The sequence below is a fragment of the Gekko japonicus genome, unplaced genomic scaffold (assembly GCF_001447785.1).
Source record: "Gekko japonicus isolate JY-2015 unplaced genomic scaffold, Gekko_japonicus_V1.1 scaffold2091, whole genome shotgun sequence".
NCBI classification, from domain to species: domain Eukaryota; kingdom Metazoa; phylum Chordata; class Lepidosauria; order Squamata; family Gekkonidae; genus Gekko; species Gekko japonicus.
Window position 1 is genome coordinate 99,542 of NW_015162014.1, and position 23,898 is coordinate 123,439.

Sequence of the window (23,898 nt, forward strand, 5' to 3'; positions counted from 1 at the left end):
GACAGAGTTTTGGTGTATTATGATAAAAAAATATTCTGAAATGAGTTCAGTGAATGTAAAATGAGGCTGGAAATGTACATACTATCAGATACTATAAAGGAAAAAGAATGATCAATTAAAGACAGTGCTTTTGCAGCAAATGATTAGATTTGCACAGATATAACTACATATTTAATCCTCTCAGACATATTCCTATTTGCATGACATGGAATATGCGTAAGACTCCATTACATCACAGTGTACTTACAAATACTGAATTACTGATAGACTTCAGGATAGAGCAATGAAAAGGGTACTGCTGGCAGTACATCATGTACACTGTGAAGAACTTCAGGATTTGTTAGGTCCACATCTAGTACTATCACAATCAATACTGATATTGAAGCATATCAACTAGAGCTGAGTTATTCTTCTCCAGCTCTAACCGGTCCCAGAATATAACAGTGACCCCTAAGAAGCTAAAAAGGAAACTGGGTGAGATTATTTCACTTTGCCATGGGACTGCCACTTATGCTAACGTAACTTCTTTACTTTTGTGTTGGTAGAATGCACACAAAAGCTTATACCCAGAATTAAACTTTGTTGGTCTTAAAGGTGCCACTGCTCAAACTTTGTTTCTTTACTTTTGAATTAGCAAGCTTATGGAGAGTACGGACAAACTGAGATCACGTTGCTCACCACAGTGGCATAAGGCATTAACATGACAGCAATGAAGAAGGCAGTCACAGAGCCAGGCAGAACCTTCAAGGCTCAGGAGGAGGAGAGCGAATAATAGCCGTGCCCTACAGTACTCACATTATACTACTTATACCTGCTCAAAAGTAGCAGCTTTTATAAAAACTGAGGTATTCATAGCAACAGCTCACAATTAGCATGTGCAAGTTTACCTATACTACACTGGACCTGATAATGTATATTTAAGTGAAAATACTGCTTTGGACAAGGCCTCATGTACACTAATTTCAGGGCACTGAGAAAACATTCAATAGAATTTCTGTATTTTTCCTATTCTGCTGCTGATGGTTAAATTGGTAAAATTCCTTGAAAATATTTAAGCACAAGAGCTCAGAGATTTATGCCATCAACAGCACCAAAACAAAGAAATCAGCATCCCCACTTCTCCATTTTACTTTAATGGGACTTTGAGCAACTGTGCTTAGGATCACAGTCTTTGAGTATGACTTTTTAAATCTCAATTCCCCCCCCCCTCCCGCCCCGTAAGCACACTATGGTGGGCAGAATATATAAGCATTTACCTTACCACACTTTTTAAAATGTTACTCAATTTGACCCTCTGGCATAAAGTAGAATATAAATGTAAGCAATGAGGGTGGTTGATTTGAAGTGAACTGAGTCAGAAGTTGAGACAGTTTGAGGAGGAACAAAGAGGAACATGGTTCTGAGGGTGGCTCCAAGTTCAGACTTTCAATCCACAAGCAACTTGATCTTACAGATATGCATATCTGTTATCTAATAACATGCAGTATAGCTATATGTGTTCTGAGATGAGGATGTAGCAAAAATCCATCATTCTTCTGCATGTTGGGTAAGGTCATAATGTCAGGCACAATGTTTGTGCATATGCATCTACTGCTATAGTTTCTGAAACAGGATAACATTCATATGTGCTATCTTCAGTACTGACACATGCCATCATTTACAGCCTAAGAACCTTTACACCCTTCTAAGTCTACTGAAATCAGTGCTCTTAGAAGGGTGTAACTCTGCTTAGGTTGCTCTGGTACTTATCCAGCTTTGTGCAATGACATAACACACAGCAAGATAAGTATGTTTCCAACGTAAAACCAAGGAATCTATACATGCCAATCTAATTCAGGGTCCTCCTCTGTGCCTGCAGATCATAATATTGTGTTGATAAAATAGACATACCTATCTGTAAACTGGCTAGTGGAGCAATTGGAGCTGTGTTATCTATTAACTTTGAGTTAAAAAAGAAAATAGAAATAAAGAGTAAATTTAGTTTGATAGCCTATTGGATTATGAATATTTCTGAAAACCATCTGTAAGTGCCTCCAGTGATGTCCCTTTCTTTATTGAGATTATACTGTAATAATGTTATGTTTCCATAATAAAGTGGTTTGACCATTGGTTCTTACTTTTGAGAACTGTCAAAACGTTGAAGATAATTTCCTCCATTACTTGCCATGATTTGCTTGTTAAACTTGTTTCTCTCAGGACTGATTAATACACTATTATCTTTGCTTTCCCCATTGTGGTTAAGGGAATAATGAATATTCTTCTTCTTTTGCCTGCATTCTTGATTCCTTCCCATTGCACGGACTGCCGTGAAAGAGTTAACAGACATAGGCTGAGTGTAGCCAGAAGCAATTGATCTTTCAGGCATGTTCAACAAGTTCTGCTTATTTTCTTTTGCACCAGTGACAAAGAAGCTATTTTTCTCTGTGACGTTAATGGTTTCTTGGTTCATATTATTTGTCTGCTTTTCTGGTTCCTCTTCTTCAGTACTGTACAGAACACCATACTCATGTGCATAACGATGTTCACTACTGAACTTCATCAGCTTCTTAAAATACCAACACTGGCGCTGCACAGCATCCATACAGAATTCACCTCTGGGGGGAAATATTGAAAAGTATTTATTAATTTTAGACTGAGAGATTTTACAATTTGTATTAATTTTATTATTCAACCACATATTCAGAAAAAAAATACCATTAACGTTTGACATACACTTTCATGATACAATCTATGCAAAGTATATCCATATACCAAACCTTGCTGCGTAAGAATCTGTACAGGGAGGAAGTCATTCATAGACACAACTCAGCTTGCTAGCCTATGGTGAACTGAAGCAATGCAGCCACAAAGCAAGGTGCTTATGCGACTGATAACACCCAAACACAGCCCCACCCCCAGTACTACATAAACCACAGCAGGACACCACATGGTTCAATAGGCAGGGCTCACAGACTCTGTCACAGAGGTCTCCGCCATGCACATTTAGAGTGCACAACGTTGCACTTTGGTGGCAGGAGAGGCATAGAGAGGTCCCTTAGCACCACTGAGGGAGCACTTAGCACTAACTCTGAAGGGGAAAGCAAAATCCATGCCATGTGGCTAATATGTCTCATTTCAGAACTCTGCCAAGTACCCCATCTCTGGAGGCTCAATCTGAATGGGTGACCACATAGTGATAGGTGAGAAGGGCTGGAAATCCAGCTACAAGTTACAAACAGATCTGTTTTACTGGACCAATCTGTTCCAGTACTAGTTCTATCTCTAACATTAGGTCACATATTTCATATACACAGGTATGTATACAGGCATTATACAGGAAGAAAGAGGTCAAGTGCTTATGGTTAAAATGTATTTGTACGAACATACAATTTTGAAGTACATTTTCTTACCTGACTACTGTCACATTAATTTCTGATTATATCATGGAATGCATTATAACATTGCTCTAAAACCGTAAATGTAGGGCACTGCTTGGGCCAAAATGGATGCCAGTCAGCCAGCGGCCTGGGAAATCAGTTTCAAGGTATGAGTAAAGGGATGGCTAGTTACGTCCCCCTTCTCACCCTGGAGACATGCATGGCTCAGAACAATAGGTCACCCAGGATCTATTGATAAGCTCAGGAATAGTCTCATCAACACCCAAGCCCGCTTTCCCCTTCATCCATTATCTTTAAGCGCCGCTCAAACAACGCTTAAGCCTATTCACCTCCCAAACTATCCTTGCTGTCTGGTGTTTGTAGGGCCAACAAGCCTCTCCCACCTCTTTGTCTACCTCCAATTGAAGGATCAGCTCATTGTCCTCTGGCAGTGAGTCAACCCGCCTAAAGTTATTTTTAGGGGTGTGCAGGGTAAACCAAGCCCGAAAAATATCAGTATATACCAATATTCCTGAATCCCAATATCAATAATATATTGGTGTTTGGGAAAAATCAGTACCGCCGAATACTATACCCTAAGGGGAAAGTCCCCATCTATATACATAAAAGAAAGTCCCCACACCATAAAATCAATGCCCAGGCCAAACCTCTGGACCTAGAAACACGAAAGTTGAGGAGAACACTTCTACCATGATGTAGATGCTCACTAAGGAGGGATTTTTAGAAATTTGATCCCCCCTAAGGGGTCAAAAGAGGTCAAATGTGCCCCCATTGCTTCCTATGTGGCTGCCAGGCTGCTGCCTCCTTGCACCCCTACTCTCTGATTGGTCAGCTGCAGAGCTCAGTGTTCTGAGGCAAAAAAGAACAGTTACAGGAGACTACAGAGAACTAATGACAGTTGAGGAAATCAGGAATGGCCAACCATCTGTGAGATGCAGCAATGCTGCTGGCCCAGCCTCCCTGATGGCTTCAAACACGCTTCCCCCACCTCCTACACCTGACAGGCAGCTGTCTGTCAGGTGCAGCAGCGGGTGCAGGGTGTTTAAAGCCATCAGGGAGCTTGCCCCAGCAGTAACACCTTAGCAATCCTGCTGGCTCAGCCTCCACAATGGCTTACAATACCCCACCCCCTCCTACACTGGACAGGCAGCTGACTGTTACATGTAAGAGAGGGGGTGGGATGCTTACAGTCGTCAGGGAGACTTGCTCAGCAGGACTGCCTTAGCAGTGCTGCTGACCCAGCCTCCCTGATGCCTTTAAACACACTCCCCCAACATCTGACAGGTGGGCGTCTGTCAGGAGCAGGGCACTTTAATCCATTAGGGAGGCTGCCAGAGTAGAAACACCTTAGCAATGCTGCTGGGCCAGCCTCCCCAATAATCCTACCTACCCCTCCTCCACGTAACATGTGGTTGTTTGTCAGGCGCAGGAGCGTTGAAAGCCATTAGGGAGGCTGCCCAAGCAGCATTGTCTTAGCAATCCTGCTGGCCCAGCCTCCCAAATGCCTTCAGGCATGCTACCTCTCCTACACCTCAACCCTCCTGGCTTCCCAGCCCAGAAGCTTTTCCTCAAAGTGAGGGCTCCTGTGGAACCTCAACTCACCCAAACACTGCAGTGGCACCAGACTGCAAGCGAAGGCCCTGCACAGGAACATCATTGAAGCCACACTGCTCATTGGCAGTGCTCAGGGAGAGTCGGTGTTCATACCACGCATACCACTCATACCATCAGAAAACTCCTTTGAGTTCAAGAGGCTGCAGTTCCCCCTCAAGGTCTGTTTTGCTATGACCATCAACAAGTCCCAAGGCCAGACACTGAAGGTGGCAGGAATTAACAGACGACTGCTTCTCACATCGACAGTTCTATGTGGCCTGCTCCAGAGTGAGCTCACCAAGCAGCTTAGTGATCCTAGCACCTGAGGGCAGAACCACCAATGTGGTCTACAGAGAGGTCCTTCAGTAGAAAAAAAAAAAACCCAGTACCTATGTCTCACTTCAATTTTTACACTACAATCTTCATTAGAATTCCTACAACAAATGTTACATTCCAAACTTCACATCATCAGTATTATAGCTAGATTTATCATAGCGAAGCACAGGTAACAGGCTAGTAGAGTATAAGGGCACTGCCTTCCCTCCCAGGATTAACTTCCCCAGGTTTTCCACAGCTGCAGGGTGCCTGGGGAAGCAGAGGGAAGGAAGTTGAAATTTCCTTCCCTCCAGAGATCGGCTTTCTTAGGCACCTTGCAGCTGTGGGGCACCTGGGGAATCCTTCCCTCCCAGGATCAGCCTCCCCAGGTATTTTTTCAATTCGGCAAAGCTGAATGCACATCCCTAGTTATGTTTTCCATATAAATGTGCCACCCTGCTGCCCCAGTAGTGTGTGTGTGTTCTTGGATCCCCCTGACACCCCCACTTGTGTGTGGGTCCTCTCTCTTGCTTTCCAAAATGCTGGCCATTTCCTCTTCAACTTGATGCTTCCGCAGATCTCTTCAAGACTGGTAATTATTACCCATCACTACAATGCTTTCCCATTTCCTCCCTGATTCCCCTAGTTAGCTCTTGTATGTGTTTGCTGTGTGCACCCTGGTTTTATTGTTTTCTTTTTGTTCCAATAAAACCCTTTCCCGTAAATAACAGCCTGGCTCTTTCTGATAGTTTTCATAGAGACAATCCCTGTATACATAGGTGTACCGATCACAGTTGCCCCTCCTCTTGCGCAATCTCCTATGCTAATTCCCCCCAACTGATTGGCGACTGCCTCTTTGGGTAACACAATCATCATTTGTTATACACAAACAAAAACAGTCTCACTCAAGAGCTACTCTTGAATTACAGGATCAATTATAATTATATTTTTAACATTTCTCCTCATGTTACAGCTGCAGGGGCTGCAAATAGATTTCAGGAAATTTTGTCATGTGAAATACTAATCTCAATGGTCTGCAACACCCACTAAGTGTAAATCTGAGATTATACTGTATTGTTTGATGTCATCGTAGATTGAAGATAATGCAATATAATTCTTTTACATGAACAAAGATAAAATATTATTAGGTTTCAGTTAGATGATGCTTGATCCTTAATTATTTTATTCAATTTCCATATGTCTGTGTGTTAAATGGGAAGGGTAATGATAAAGTTAAATGGTGTTTTACTAAACTGCATTTTCCATCTTGAAGACTGATAACTTCTGTGCTAAATGAGCCACAGACAATAATATTTTAGAATAATGCTTTCTTTTTCTAAAAAATAAGACTATATTAAAAAACACCCTGAAGGTAAAAGCTGTGACAAGTAAATATTATAACAGTATTATGTCATTCTATATAAGTAGATCTCTGCATTAATATCACTATTATTCCATTCTTGTGTTGCAAAAGGCCTTTAAATGCCATAAAGAGGTTTATTGTTTATATTTCTTCATTTATATTTCCTTTTATAAGCTTTTATGTCATTTTCATCTGTTTAAACTATGACTATTTAAAAGGGGTTCAACTTCCATTAGTGTCTTTTATTTCCAGGCATCTGTACAAAAGCCTGTTGAAAGCAAAAACACTGAAACGGAAGTGCATTTTAACACAGCTACTTATAACTAAGTGTCAAAAGATTAACTGACAGACATTTACTAGAACAGAGTAATTAATTTTTTTTTAAAAGCACATAATTCTTAAACATGGTATGCAACGTGGATTTGAAAGCAGGAAAAACACAGGCAATTTAACTAAGCAGGCAATGGTGTATGAAACATGGATTAGGAAACCTACTAGTGACTACCTTTGGCAGCTTACATACTTGAGGTCATATCTACAGGGCCTCATAACTTAGTGAGATGTCAAACAGACAAGGAGCTTGCTCAGGTTTATACTGCTCTTAGCAATGTTGCAGTTAAGGATACAATTCTACGGATACTTACTTGGGTACAAGGCCCACTGAACTCAGTGTGGGCTTACTTCTAAGTAAATATCCATAGGATCAAGCTGTATGTCACCTACCGGAAGTTCATAGAAAGTAGATATAGATTCAATAGCTCTGTTGCCCTCTGAATTTTGTTTTACAAATTTTAAAAAAATGCTACAAAATTGAATTTGGTCAAATAGTTGCTTAAGTGCAAATATCATGCAAGTGATTTTTCTCCACCTGTATCCAGGTAAGTGTTGAGATTCCATGAGATTCTTCAATAAGTTTTAAGGCGATTAGGTCAAGACATTACAAAAAAAAAATGATATTTTTAAAATTTCCACCCTAATCTTCTTGCAGTAACAGGGAATTTTAAAAAATGAAAAACATAGAAAAACAAATGGTCAAAAATATATATATTCTGAAAAAAAATACATTTAAAATACTTACGTTAGGCTAGTTGTGGCTTTTTTGCAGACTGAGCTAATTTCCTTAATCTGAGTTTGACAAAATGCTACAAAACTTTCCGGATCTGGCTTCTTTTTTATTGTTTCACCTAGGATGTCTGCATTGGAATGTATGTTTTCACCATTAAGTGTTTTCAGATTGGGCAGCATGTTAAGCAAGGAACACCTTTAGAAAAGAGAGAAAATGTTAGTGCTATAGTAGTTAGTTCTTATTACAAACTCTGGAGATTCCTGCTTTATAAATAGAATGACCTTTGTGTGGAGACTGAACATATGTTGTTTTTCTAAGCATAAGGTGTGCAGAAAGCTACAGATTCAATACACATGTGCAACCAGGTCTTTCCCCCATTTGCTGGCTACAAAGAAGAAAAGAGCTTATGAACTTGCTTTTCTGCTTCTAGCCAAGCAATGGATGCACTGAGTGCTCACAGTATTCTGGACTGCAGCCTGAACATTTATCTATTTTTCATTTTGTTTGCTTGTGAACATGGAAAATATGAACAAATAAAAACAGGTTGCTTACCTGTAACTGAGGATCTTCGAGTGGTCATCTGTGCATTCACACCTCTGGGATATAGTGCGCCTGTGCCGACCCTGATCGGTATAATGGAAAGCAAAAGGAATTTTCGCGCCCACTCCCCGGTCATGTGCTGGGCTCCACTGCATACGACCAAGGGAGGGGCACGACAATCCCACCAGTTCCTTCTGACCGCTGCCCTCAGTCTCCAAAGAAAGCAAGGAAGGACCAAAAGCAGAGGGGAAGGAGGGCGGGTGGTGTGAATGCACAGATGACCGCTCGAAGATCCTCAGTTACAGGTAAGCAACCTGTTTATCTTCTTCCTGGTCTCTGTACATCACACCTCTGGGAGACTGACAAGCAATGCCCACCTACCTGGAGGAGGGAACTGAGGTCCTAAATCTGCACTGCCTGCAACACCGTTTGTCCCACAATTGAATGCTGATGAAGACGAACATCGAGAGCATAATGCCTCACAAACATGTTAGGCATGGTCCAAGTAGCTGCATTGCAGATATCTTCCAACGACACACCTCGCAGGAAGGCTGTGGATGCTGCCACTGCCCGGGTAGAGTGTGCCCGTAGCGGACCCGAGAGTGACTTCTTGGCTACCATATAGCACAATTTAATAGTCTCCACAATTCACTTGGCTAGACGTTGGGATGACAGCTTCTTCCCTTGAGAGAGTAGAACATAAGAAACAAACAAGGCTGGAGATTTCTGAAAAGGTCTTGTTCAATTTAGGTAAAAGAGTAAAGCTCTTTTGACATCCAACGAATGAAAACGGTGTTCTTCCTCCATTGAAGAAGACAGAAAGAACACTGGAAGAACAATGTCCGCTTCCAGGTGAAACTCAGAAACAACTGTCGGCAGGAAAGAAACATCTGGAGCCAACGTGACACCATTATGATGAAAACTCAAATAAGGTGGGTCACAGTGGAGTGCCGATAACTCGCCCATCCTCCTGGTGGAGGTAACCGTGACTAAAAAGGCTGTCTTCCACTACAAGTAGCCATCGGTTCAAATGTTTTTTTCCCATGAGCCTTGCAAGCACCTGGGTAGATCCCATGCTAGCGTGGGTCCATGTGATGGAGGGAAGAGGTGGGTCAGACCTTTAAGAAACTTCTTGGTCTGGGGGGTGAGAGAAGACAGAGTGTCCGTCAATCATTGAATGATTGGCCAAAATTGCAGCTAAACAGACCTTCAGCAAGGCACAACTGAGTCCTAGGTCTAAACAAGACAATAAGAACCCAAAGATTGCCATCGGGTCAGGTGGTGGTGGCGGCAATCCCAACGAGACAAGGTAAGACAAGAATTTCTTCCACTTCCCAGCGTAAGAAACTCGGGTAGATGGTCTGCGACAATTCAATAGGACATGATCTATTCTGTCTCTGACCGATCAAAAAGGATCCTCCAGATCGTGAGCTTGAGACGCTTCACATTGTGAAGCAGAATCCAACACTTCTCTGTGAGAAGGAGGTCTGCAGCTGGGGGAAGGTGAACGAAGGAGCCCTTGGACAGGTGGAGCAGAGTGGAGAACCAATGGTGTCACTAAGAGACAGCGTGGTTTCTCCTGCATTAGGTAGATTAATACCCTGGGTATTAGAGGAATTGGAGGAAAGAGGAACAGGTGAAGACGTGCCCACGGGACTATAAGACCATCTCCCAGAGATAGGGGATCTATCCCCGCTCTGGAGCAGAACAGGCGACATTTTCTGTTGCTGCGTATTGCAAACACATCCACCTCTGGATGGCCCCAAAGGCAAAAGATTGGGTGAAGATAAATCCAATTGAGCTGCCACTCGTGCTCCGTTGCCCCTCCTCTGCTCAAGAAGTCTGCTTGGACATTTAGTGTTCCTGGCAGATGAGCGGCCCTTAGGAACGTGTTCCATGATTGACACTCGACCCATAGTTCTATGGCTAGGCGACATAGCCCCTGGGAGATTGTAGCTCCCTGTCTGGTGATATAACACAGGGCTGTGGTGTTGTCTGTCAGAACTGTAACCATTTGCTTGGTCACTAGGTGTCGGAAAGACCTGAGTGCGTACAGCACTGCCAGGAGTTCCAGGAAATTGATATGATTGTGTGCTACATGGGACTCCCATCGAGCCCCTACACAAAGACCCTTGAGATGTGCGCCCCATCCCCAGGGGGACGCATCTATAGCCAGTGTGAGTGTTGACGTGGGTGGATGGAATGGGGCTCCTGCTAGGAGATTCACAGGATCTGTCCACTAAAGCAGAGAGCCCAAAATGGATGGTGGGAAGACAAGACAAAGGGATTGAGGATGACTCTGTGGGCGAAATCTGCGTACGAACCATAGCTGCAGAGGTCTCATGTGCAGTCTGGCAAAAACAATGATGTTGATGGTGGCAGCCATCAGACCCAGCAGCCGCTGGATTTGCTTCGCCGTAGCATGTCCAGACTTCCGGAATAGAGTCACTAGATCGACAATGCCCCCTGCTCTCTGAGGAGGGAGAAAAGCCTTGCAAACGACAGAGTCTAGGATAGCTCCTATAAACTGCACCCTTTTGGTGGGAAGTAGCACTGACTTTTTTAGATTTACCTTGATGTCTAAGGCCGTCAGGACGGTCAAGGTTAGGTTTACAACGATGCATGTCCGGATGTCTCCTGAGATGATGGCGCCACTGGAGAGAGTGAGACTTCCATCAGCGCCACTTGCAGTCTAGCAGCCCGGTTTTTCCTGGTATGCTTGGAGAACTTGGAGCAATGGGCGCAAGAGTCAACTCGGTGCGATTCCCCCAAGCATAGAAGGTGAAGAGAATGTCCGTCTGGGGGGGGGCGATCTTACTGCCGCACTCCAAGCACCGTTTAAAGAAACCCCACCGCACAGCCATAGGCCGAGGGAAGGGGTGGTAGAAAAATAAAGTCCAACAAACACTATCTAACTGAAAAAACTTTCCTAACTAACTAGAATTAAACAAGGCCAAAAGGCCCTAAAAAGTATAGTTTTACCGACCGAGGCGGAGAGAGTCCTACCAGCGCTGCAGTCAGAAGAGAACTGGCGGGATTGTTGAGCCCCTCCCTTGGTCATGCGCAGTGGAGCCCAGCACATGACCGGGGAGTGGGAGCGGAAATTTCATTTCAACCCTGGATTGGCTGTGATCATGCAGTGGAAATGTGTTCACATGTTGAGCAGGTATGGAAATAAAATGGAGAAGTCCTTGCATGTGTAGCAGCCCTTTGTGCACAACGGTGATTCCATTCTGGCACACATCATTTCATGAGCGGGGAAGGGCAAATATACAGGCAAAATCCCCCACTCACATGGAAGTCCTATTTATTTCTCGGCCTACCTAAATTTAACCCAAAAATGCCACATTACATTGTGAATTCCAAGTTTAGGCACAGTGTAGCCAACACTATACTTATACATCTCATATATTTTGACTGGCTAAAGTCAGTGAGACTACAAAGGCAATCCTAAGCAGGTCTACTAAGACTACTACTGATGTCTGTTCAATGGAACTCCACTGTATGTTATTTAATGTCTGCTGGCTCATGATGTTTAATTCTGTAAAGGTGATTACAGCTAGAATGGCAACTGATAACAGAACAACAGAAAACCCCACCCTTTTTTACTTTACTCAAGCGCAAAAGTGCTAGATGTAATCACTAAAGTTACAGCCCTGAATGCGCACTGCACAGTTATTAGAGACAGTGCTGAACAATGATATATTGGATAGGTATCATATCAAGTTGAAGAATGCTGGAAAGTATAGTTTCTTAGAGCCATGGGATCCTAGCACTAGTTTTTCCAGCTGGGTTTCTCCTGGTGACGGCTGAGTCAATATTTCATTTAGTGAAAACTTCCTGGTGAATATTCTGTCACTTAAGAGGCTCTATTAATCATTACTGCAATGAAACACATTCCCCCAAGGAGTGCTCAAACTGATCCCAGGGTTTAATTTCTAAAAAGTGATTTCTTAGTACTTCAGCTTCTTCAGTGTTATCACTGGCTGAACATGAAAGTAGGAAGCCAATTGGGAAATTTTACAACTAATTCCTTTGTTGGTATCAAGGGGTTATGTAAAGTTCATTGGAACATATTGCCTGAAGTAACAGTCAATGCTGAATTCAGCAAATCCATACTTTATCCTATCCCATTAGATAAATCAGTCTCTTGTCCAATCATGGAAGTTCTATTGGGTCAAATGGTATAGAAGGAACTGGATAGTTCAGGAATTCCAAAGATTTATTTTAACCTGAATTTGCTTAAAGCAGGAATTCATTACATGCAATATCAGCCAGTAAGAACAATATAATTTAGCTATAAACAGTAAGACTGTAAGATCGTCATGCAGTATGCAATACTTTAAGAGAAATTAATCTTTGACTTTTGCAGTCACAATAAAAGCTATTATGTAAGAACATAAATACAGATTTGCAACCATTTCTATGCTAGTCATATAACAGCTTTCCAGTATTCCCCTTTCCCATTAATAACAAGATAGGGACTGGCTCTCAGGGACGTGGATCTCCTACCATCTTCCCCTTGTGCTGTATATATGACATTAATAGCTGAATTGATATTAAGAAGATGGGATATGCCGGACCATGTGATCCAAAGAGTGTTCTCAAGAATGATCCAAAGCTCTATGGGGCCTGAATGTTTCACTAAATGGGAAGGCTCGTGTGTCCATGCAATGTGTATCAGTAGTTCTGTCTGTGTGTATCAGTAGTTCTGTGTGCATAAGCAGATGCTGAGTTAAGACAATTCAGTTTTGAAAAACTTAGTAGATGGATTCATTAACCAAGTGCAATGGGAGAATGAAATCTGGGAGAGCTGAAAGCACCATTGGCAATTGTGGGTGAAGAAGTGGAAGTGGGGGAAATGACAAAACACCAGTTCAACTGCATTGAGGTATTTATAATGATTTATCCTATCACTGCTAAGCCATATGGACTAGCCAGGATTATTATGGGTTGAAGAGTAATGCTGTAGCCAAACAGCAATGGCAGCTCTACACCAGCCCCCAAAAGGAAAAGTCTTTTAAAGATAGCACTTCCAATGTATTCTTGCTTTCTTCCTGCCATCAATGAACCAGTGTGACACACAGATGTACCCATAAAAAAATGAAAAAGCAAAGGCAGAAAATGAGTTGACTTTAACAACAGATCATAGAATCACAGAGGCAGGAAATTCACAAATACCTCCCCCTTCACACCCTCAGTGACCTCCGTTCCACACCCAGAAGATGACAAAAAACCCCAAAAAACATCCAAGATCCTTGGCCAAACCAGCCTGGAGCAAAATTGCTTCCTGACCCCAAAGTGGCAATCAGCATTTCCCTGGGTGAGTAAAAAAGGGCCACAAGAACTAAGCACTGAGGCAACCCTTCCTGCCCTCCCTCTCATGATCTGCCTAAGTTCACAGAATCTGCATATCTGTCAGATGGCCATCTAGCCTCTGTTTGAAAACCTCCAAAGAAGGAGGTTTGGTAGGAGAATAGGATTCGCTTCTGGAAATGCTATGGGTTGAAATAGTGGGCCCAAAAAGAACCTTAACACTGGGAGTCTGTTATCACCCACCAGATCAAAAGATAGAGGAAGATTATAAAATGATGCATGAATTGAAGATAGTGGCTAGATGAAATAACTGTGTCGTAATAGGTGATTCTAACTACCCACACATTGATTGGGTCAATATCAAGTCGGGGAAAAGAGATTGAATTTCTAGACATTCTCAATGACTGTGCTATGGAACAGATAGTCACAGAACCTACCAGGGGAGAAGTGATCCTGGATTTGGTCCTAAGTAACATCCAAGACCTGGTGAGAGATGTAAAAGTGATTGCACCGCTTGGGAACAGTGACCATAATGTTACTGAGTTCAACATTTGTATAAATAGGGAGTTGCCCAAAAAGACTGACACAACCACTTTTAACTTTAAAAGGGGTAACTTCTCTGATATGAGGGGACATGTGAAGAGAAAAGTGAAAGGAAAAGTAGAAAGGGTCAAAATTATTGGGGAAGCTTGGAGACTATTTAAAACTACAATCCTAGAAGCTCAAATATATATATATACACACATGCACACACACACACACCCCACAGGTTAGGAAAGGCAGAAAATCGGTATAGAAAAAAGCCTGCGTGATTAACAAACAATGTAATAGAAGCTGTAAAAGGTAAGAAGGATTCCTTTAAGCGGTGGAATGCTAGTCTCAGTGAGGTTGATAAAAGGGAACACAGGCTGTGGCAAATAAAATGCAAGTCTGTGATCAGGCAGGCAAAAAGGGAATATGAGGAGCATATAGCAAAAAACATAAAGACCAACAATAAAACTTTCTTCAAATACATTAGAGGCAGAAAATCAGCCAGGGAGGCAGTGGGGCTCTTGGATGACCAAGGGGTAAAAGGAGTACTGAAGGATGATAGGGAAATGGCTGAGAAGCTAAATGCATTTTTTGCCTCCGTCTTCACTGTGGAAGATGAGAGGTGCTTGCCCACTCCAGAGCCGCTGAGTTCGGGAGGGGTGTTGAAAGACCTGAGTCAGATTGAGGTGACGAGAGAGGAGGTCCTAAAACTGATAGGCAGACTCAGCATGGGCTCTGTAAGGGAAGATCTTGTCTCACTAACCTGTTAGTGTTTTTTGAGGGAGTAAACAAACATGTGGACAAGGGGGACCCAATAGATGTTGTTTACCTTGACTTCTAGAAAGCTTTTGATAAAGTTCCTCATCAGAGGCTCCTAAGTAAGCTCAATAGTCACGGGATAAAAGGACAAGTCCTTTTGTGGATCAAAAACTGGCTAATTAATAGGAAACAGTATAAATGTGCAATATTCTCAGTGAAGGGTGGTAAGTAGTGGGGTACCACAGGGATGCTTTTTAACTTATTTATTAATGATTTGGAGTTGGGAGTAAGCAGTGAAGTGGCTAAATCTGCAGATGACACAAAGTTGTTCAGGGTGGTGAGAACCAGAGAGGATTGTGAGGCACTCCAAAGGGATCTGTCGAGGATGGGCGAGTGGGTGTCAACGTGGCAGATGGGGTTCAATGTGGCCAAGTGAAAAGTGATGCACATTGGGGCCAAAAATCCTAACTATAAATACACGTTGATGGGGTCCGAAATGGCAGAGACTGACCAAGAGAGAGATCTTGGAGTCATAATAGATCTCAATGAAAATGTCGAGACAGTGTGCGACTGCAATAAAAAAGGCCAATGCTATGCTGGGGATTATTAGGAAGGGAATTGAAAACAAATCAGCCACTATCATAATGCCCCTGTATAAATCAATGGTGCAACCTCATTTGGAGTACTGTGTACAGTTCTGGTCACCACACATCAGAAAGGATATTATAGCATTGGAAAAAGTGCAGAAAAGGGCAACTAGAATGATAAAAGAGTTGGAACACTTTCCCTATGAAGAAAGGTTAAAGAGGTTGGAGCTCTTTAGCTTGGAGAAACAATGGCTGAGGGGTGACATGATCAAGGTTTATACGATTATGCATGGGATAGAGCAGATCGAGAATGATGTACTGTTCTCCCTTTCTCAAAATTACAAGAACTCGTGGGCACTCAATGAAATTGCTGAGCAGTTGGGTTAGAACAGATAAAAGGAAGTACTTCTTCACCCAAAAAGTGATTAACACATGGAATTCACTGCCACAGGAGGTGGCAATGGCTACAAGTATGGACGGCTTCAAGAGGGAATTAGATAAACATATGGAGCAGAGGTCCATCAGTGGCTATAGCCATGAAGTATAGATAGGAACTCTCAGTCTGGGGCAAGTGATGCACTGTATTCTTGGTGCTTGGGGGAGCAACAGTGGGAGTGCTTCTAGTGCCCTAGCCCCACTGCTGGACCTCCTGATGGCACCTGGTATATTTGGCCATTGTGTGACAGAGTGTTGGACTGGATGGGCCTTTGGCCTGATCCAACATTGGCTTCTCTTATGTTCTTATGGAGAGCTGACCACCTCCCGAGGAAGCCTGTTCCACTGAACCGCTCTGTCAGGAAGTTCTTCCTAATGTTTAGCCAAAAACTTATTTAATTTCAACCTGTTGGTTCCGGTCTCACCTTCTGGGGCAACAGAAAACTACTATCATCTATATGACAGCCCTTCAAGTATTTGAAGATGGTTATCATATCACCTCTCAGCTCTTCTCCAGGCTAAATATACCCAGCTCCTTTAACCTTTCCTTATAGGACTTGGTCTCCAGACCCCTCACCATCTTTGTTGCTCTCCTCTGGACACATTCCAGCTTGTCTATATCCTTCTTAAATTATGGTGCCCAAAACTGAACATAATACTCTAGGTGAGGTCTCTAGGTGAGCAGAGTAAATTGGTACCATCACATCTCGTGATCTGGACACCATACTTCTGTTGATACAGCCCAAAATCACATTTGCCTTTTTAGCAACCACATCACACTGCTGATTCATGTTCAGTGTATGGTCTACTAAGACCCCTAGATCCTTTTCACACATACTACTACCAAGACAAGTCTCCCCCAAACTATAATTATACATTTGATTTTTCTTACCTAAATGCAGAACTTTACATTTATCCCCATTGAAATTCATTAAATTTCTTTTAGCCCAGTTTTCCAGCCTGTCAAGAACATCCTGTATCCTGACTCTGTCATCCTCCATATTTAATAAATTTAATAAGCATTCCCTCTATCCTTTCATCCAAATCATTGATAAAGATGTTGAACCAGAAAGAACAAAAGGAGGACTTAAAGGTACATAAGAACATAAGTGCCCTGCTGGATCAGATCAGTAGTCAATCTAGTCCAGCATCCTGCTTCACACACCAGGCAACCAGTTGCCCTGGAGGACACCTGGACACAGAGGCCAAGGTCATCCCTGAAGCTGCCTCCTATCACTGTGTTTCAGAAGTTTACTGCCTTGAATACAAAGGCTCCCATGGCTAGTAGCCACTCATAAATATCCTTCATTAAACTTTCTAACCATCTATGTTTGTGGCTGTCACCTTCATGGCAGTTAATTCCACAATTCAATTACTCGTTGAGTAAAGAAGTATTTCCTAGAAGTACACTAGAAGTAACAGGAAGATCAAGGTCAAACTCGGGTGATCACTTTGTTCAGAGGAAATTTGGTGACTACATAAAGGGCTACTCAATGCCAAGTGTGCCCCATTCTTTAGAAATCTAATTCTTTTAGCCTTTGAAATGATACCTTGCAGACAGCAAAGACATATAAAAATAACTAAGACTCCTTCTGCAAGGGGCAATTCCCCTTTTATTCTCATTGTGATAGTTTTTTAACACTGCAGCAGCAATAGTAGTGCTACTGAGAGAAGTGGTAATAACAACAACAACAACAGAATCCTGTGAAGATACCTCTGCAATTCCCAAGAACTTGGCTAGATCTTGAACTGCAGAACACCAATCTACTTGTCAAATATATGACTGTGACAATAATTGTGACAATAATAATAATAATAATACTATAAAGCATGGAAAGTCATAATCAGAGATTCATACTTTACTAAATACAGTTTGAATATTCAGAAAAGATATAGTAATGGAATTTGGCCTTGACAAATGTGCAGCATTAGCACTGAATAGAGGAAAGAGCATTGAACCAGAAGAAATCAAGATGCCAAACAAGAACATCAAAACACTGGGTTTTGAAGAAAACTACAAATATCTTGGAATTTTGGAAGCTGACAACATCAAATATAAGAAAAATATAACCAAGGAGTATTACCAAAAAGTTAAAAAGATACTGTGAACAAAATTAAATGGAGGCAACATGGGAAGAAGAAGAGAGAAGAGATTGGATTTATACCCCGCCTTTGACTATCCAAAGGATTCTCAGAGCAGCTTACAAATTCCTTTCCCTTCCCCTCCCCACAACAGACAACCTGTGAGGTAGGTGGGGCTGAGACAGCTCTGACAGAAACTGCTCTTTTTCAAGGACAGCTCTTATCAGAACTATGGCATGCCCAAGGTCATCCAGCAGTTGCAAGTGGAGGAGTGGGGAATCAAACCCGGTTCTCCCAGATTAGAGTCCGCGCACTTAACCACTACACCAAACTGGGAAAGGCAATTAACATGTGGGTGGTCCCAGTTCTAAGATACACAACTGGCATTATCAATTCAAAAGCAGAAATAGAAACAATAGATCATAAAACTTGCAAGATAATGACAATGCATCACTCACTACACCCCAGAAGTGACGTTGATCATCTTTATTTACCAAGAGGTGGAAGAAGTCTCCTGACAGTTAAGCAAGTTCTTGAAGAAGAAAAACAAGCACTAAATGACTACACCAAGAAAAGCAAAGATAAGCTTTCAGTTGAAGTGTACAATGCAGATTTATTTAAGGTTACAGAAACTATGAAGAAATTCATTTTCTCCTGGGAGGTTGGCACGGAGCAAAGCCTCCACTTTGTGTTTTATTCTCTAGGCAGAGGTGGAAGTCAGTTTGTTTGTACCTCAGCCCACCTTCATACAGATGCTACTGGGTTAGGCTTGCCAAGTGTTACTCACGATTTAGTGGGGGGAGTCCCGAAGCTCCCTGGGAGTCTTCTTGTGTGCGGGCTTTGCGTGCGCGCCACTATGACATCACCTAGAAGTGACGTGATCGTTTCGGGCATGTTGGGGGCGGGGCCACAATCATTTGAGGGAAAACCATAGGGTTTTCCCTCGAATAATAGTGCATCCCCCCGCAACGTGCCCAATGCGATCACGTCACCTCCGGGTGATGTCTTCACGCTGGGCACATCGCACACTTTGGGGGTGGGGTTTCCCCTGGTGGCCCAATCCGGGCTGGTGGGGAATGGGCCTCTCGAGCGGGGGTTTCCCCACACCCCACGGGGACCTGGCAACACTATAATGGGTCTAGAGAAAAGGGATGGTCAAGCTTCCTCCTTCTCCCCCCCCCCCTTCAGGCAGGGAGCAGAGAGTTGGGGGTGTCAAATTCTAGAGAGACTTGAGGAAGGAACTTTTTGAAAATTACAGGAAAAGCTTCCTTGACCTGGGCTGACCGAGGTCAAGTGGGTGGAATACCAGAGATGGTAACTCTGTAGAGAACTAGAACATCTTAGCTAAAAAGCCCATCCTATATTTTAACAGCTCATAGGGCATATATAGAGAAAGGGACAGAAAACTTCTGTTTTTACCAAATTCTTCTGGATTCCTTGCACAATCTGGTGCTGTGCTAAGTTTGTAAACTTTTTCTTTATAACTTTGGATGCTGGGAGCAGTTCTCTGTACCACATAAACCTCCACTGTCTCAAACACGCTATCTTGTCAGGAGGAAGGCAGGCAGTTGGCAAGTGGCTATTCCTCCAAGGGCACCCAAGGATTAATCTGTCCACTTGATGACCAGATGCTAGGTAGTGGGAGACACTTACGTACAGCTTCTGAACTTGGAAGGGAAGCTGGGAGTCCTGATCCTCCCAATGGAAAATCCCAACAATGATCATGTGGTAGTGGTGGGCTACCTGAGAATGAAAGAAAAACCCCTCCAGGGAGTTGGGAACCCCCTAGGAAGGCAGGGCAGAATAGGGCCTGCAGACCAGAGCAGGCTGGTTCTGCCACAGAAACCGACAAAGATTACAAAAAAATTGCAATCAAGTCACTTTGACAACTGGAAGGCAAAGCACTTGCATGGGCAATATTTGAAAGACAGAGAGAATAAAGCTGAGAGTGAAAACACGTGGAAGTGGCTCCAAAATGGCACTTGAAGAAAGAAACAGGACTCACTCTAGCTGCACAAGAGCAGGAACTCAAAACGAATAGTATGAAAGCCAAGATTCAGAAGACCAGTGATAACAGCAAATGTTGACTTTGCAAGACAAAGGATGAAACAGTCGGTAAAATTGCTCAAACTGACTATAAAAAACATCACAATAGAGTTGTGGTTATGCTATACTGGAATCTCTGCAAGAGCATGGATTAGTATCAGCCAGAAATTCATGGGAACACAAACCAGACAAGAGCATGAAAATTATGAAACAAAGATTCTTTGGAGCTTTTGATTACGAACAGGTAAACACCTGGAGCATAATACCCCTGATAACACAATTATAGGGTGAAAAAATGAGAAATAGAGTTTGGATCATTGACACTGCAATTCCAGGAGACAGCAGAATAGAAAAGAAAGAACAGGAGATCACAAAAAAAAGGACCTACGAATACAGTTAGAGTGCCTCTGGGAGAAGAAGGTTATCATCATGCCAGTTGTCACTGGAGTCCTTAGAGCAGTGCCTAGAAGTCTCATGAAACACCTGCACATTATGGATTGAGCAAAAACACCAGCTCAGCTTCAGATTACAAACAGATAAACACCTGGAGCATAATACTCCTGGTATCACAATTTTAGGGAAAAAATGAGAAATAGAGTTTGGACCATTGACACTGCAATTCCAGGAGACAGCAGAATAGAAAAGAAAAAACAGGAGATCACAAAAAGGACCTACAAATAGAGTTAGAGTGCTTCTGGGAGAAGAAGGTTATCCTTGTGCCAGTTGACACTGGAGCCCTTGGAGCAGTGCCTAGAAGTCTCAAGAAACACCTGCACATTATGGATTGAGCAAAAACACCAGCTCAGCTCCAGAAGACAGTGTTGCTTGGAACAGCAAGAACCCTGCAAAGATACCTCTGCAATTCCCAAGAGCTTGGCTACATCTCAAATTGCAGAACACCATCTACCAGTCAAATAGCTGACCGTGACAATAATAGTGGGGGGAAAGCCTGCTGGGGGGTGGGGTGGCTGGCATGAAGCAAAACGGTGCAGATGTGGCAAAGAATTTGGGTGGAAATCTGTCCCTTCCTATTCACACTTAAACCTGCTTGCGGAAACCTATAGCAGTGCCAGGGAAAATCCGGACAGTAGATAAATGCACGATGATATCATGTAGAAGCCAAAATAAAATAGCTGCAGTTGAAGTGATGGGAGATGTGAAGCAAGCACTCCCTGTGGAAGCAACCCAAGTAGCATATCCATATGAAACAGGTTATGCCTTCAGTCTGAGTCATAGGTGAAAGAACTCCAAAATATTTCTTCAGCTAATGTATGAGGTTAAGAAATATTCTTAAGTATGACCATATATATGAAAAATAGTGAGAAAAATAGGCTTTGTTTTCTACCTCCTCACGTTTAACTGGGTCAGAACAAGAGTGGATATTCTTTCTTTTGTCTTTAAGATGAGAACAAACTAAATAAACCAGAAGAAATCATGCTCTATGGTCCTAAGAAAGGGCCACAGAAAGCAAATTAGCTTGGGGAAAAATCATGGTCTCCCACCCTGCTTGATACTCCCAAACTTCATTCATTTTCAGAACAGAACAGGAAAACTTGTTTCCCTAGGATCATATTGGTTTACAGTAAAAGTTTGGGCTATTTTTTTACATAGCTACTGACACCCAACTAGTGATAACTATGAATTTCTTCTCTTCCCTGGAACTGCTTTCAACTATCTCAACAAAAGAATGCATTTTTTATTTTTTTATTTAAAATATTTTTATGCTGCCTTTCAACCCAACTTAGGGTATCCAAGGAGGCGAACAATAAAAAATATTAAAACAACCTTATAACTACATATGGATATAAAACAATTAAAAACAAAACAGATGAACACATAGACACATGACTGGAAGGAGGGTCAGTGAGGGAAGGCCAATCAAAACAGTAAAGACTTCACCCTTGGTGGAAGACAAAGATAGAAGGGAACCCTTGGGATGTTCACATAATTATTATATCTATACTGCCCACCTGCCTAAAATACCAAAACACCAACCTGACCTTTTTTTTTTTTTGCAGTAAGAATTACTGCTGTAAACAATTCCTTCTAGAAAAAAATTGCTGCTCTGAGAGAAAATCAATGCCCCCCCTTACAATTTTCCTTTTGTCTGAAATTAAAACTATTTACAGAGACTCTTGAGGGGGGAAGAAATGAAACGAGTTGCTCCAGTTTAGTCAGGAAGGGCTATAGCCTGCCTTATTACTAAGCCTAAGGGAGCCCAAACTAATCTCAGCCATCCTTGTCACATCACTTTTATCTCATTTGCTTACCTCCAGTTCTCTTCTTGAAGAAGTGGATTTCCATATAGGGATAAATCTCTTAGATTTTCACAACCACTAAGCCATTGGATGACACTCTTAAGGTCTGCATATGATAAGAACAAGGGAAATATAAACTGAGATAATCCCACTATTTAACCTATGATCACAACATTATGGCTGTTTTTTAATATGTCATCATGTTACTGTTTTGTATAGATTTTACAACAGTTTTTAATTTTGTATTATTTATTGCTACTGATTATATTGGAAGAGACTTTGTAATAATATGAGATAAAAATGAAGGATATGAATTAATATAAATAAATAATAAATGCTAACATACTTCATCTGCTTATTTGGGGGAAATCAAATCACAGACCTTTTCTTTCATTTCCTATATGCTTGAAAGTAAGCATAAACACTTGGCAACCTAATAAGCTATTTGTACATGTTACACTGGGAGATGCCTGAAGAGACTTTTTTCTTGACTGAGGAATATTCTCTTATCGAGAACCATCTCCTTCCATATGTCCCTGTGTGCCGACTTCAGTTGTCAGGCAGCCATCTCTTGGCTATCCTAACACTTAGGGTGGCCTTTCAGGCACTGATCAGAGCCCACACCTTTTCCATTGTGGCTCCAGTTCTGTGGAATAGGCTCCCTGAAGAGGTGAGAGGGGCCTTCTCCTTGGAGAGCTTTGGGAGGTGCTGCAAGGCCTGTCCGGTTTGCAGGGTCTTCTGAGAGGGTTTGAATGATGGGCATCTCTTAAGGGGGGGAGGGAAGAGATCTGAGGTTTGCTATCTTATTTTGGTTTTTACTGAAAACGTTTTTAACTATAATAGTAAACTGTCTTGAACCATGAGGAAAAGCATGATACTAATGTTTAAATAAGAAGGCGTAATCAGTCTACTACACTGTGTGGACACACTTCCCGTGTGCAACTGCACAGAGGCCACAGTGATGAAAATGAAAAATAGTAGAAGCTATAAAGTGTCTACAGAGTCTGAGCTATTCTGTGTGATGACAGGCACAGACTTTGGGACTGTGAGCATACTTCTCCATCCCCTTCTCTTTCTACCCTTTTCCATTTCACCATGTTCCACCAGACTTAATGATTGAAGCTTATAATGGCACCACCCTTAACTAAGGTTCATGCTAAATGGTGACTGCTGTTAATCAGAAGTTTAAGACCTGGGTTTAAATCCTGGTAAGAGTCATCTAGTTACTGTCTGATACTGTCCGGACATATCTTTATTAAGAGTGGCAGGAATTTGAGCTAGAGAAGAAGTCTGGAGCAAAGGAAGGGCAACTCAACCCTGTAGTGTTAGATTATGGGTTGGATCTAGACTGTCAGCTATGCTGCCATGGTAGCAGGAGGGGTCAGATGACCTGTGTACAAAGTACTGAGGCATTCCTTCTGTGCTTCTTCTATCCTGTAACGCTTGCTTATCTACAGTAATGCAGGTGGTGTGGTGTCTAGGAGTGAGGGAACCACGGGAGCACTGTCGGTTCCCAGCTTTGGCTCAACCGGCCAGGGGCTCCTTCTCCCGCGCGCAGGAATGTGGCTAATTGGCCCAAGGAAGGGGGGGTACATACGAATACCCTATATCCCATTATGCTTGTAGGGGC

At 42.4% G+C, this 23,898-nt stretch overlaps 1 protein-coding gene across 1 annotated transcript in view; it reads right to left on the bottom strand.

Moving 5' to 3' along the window:
• Positions 1-23,898, bottom strand: part of LRRIQ1 (leucine-rich repeats and IQ motif containing 1) — a 155,566-nt gene that overhangs the window by 86,895 nt on the left and 44,773 nt on the right. The window contains exons 14-16 of the mRNA XM_015405489.1: positions 22,281-22,374; positions 7,727-7,909; positions 2,118-2,594 (exon numbers count right to left, since the gene is read on the bottom strand). Of these exons, the coding sequence (XP_015260975.1) occupies positions 2,118-2,594; positions 7,727-7,909; positions 22,281-22,374 (754 nt within the window). The remainder of the gene's footprint in view (positions 1-2,117; positions 2,595-7,726; positions 7,910-22,280; positions 22,375-23,898) is intronic.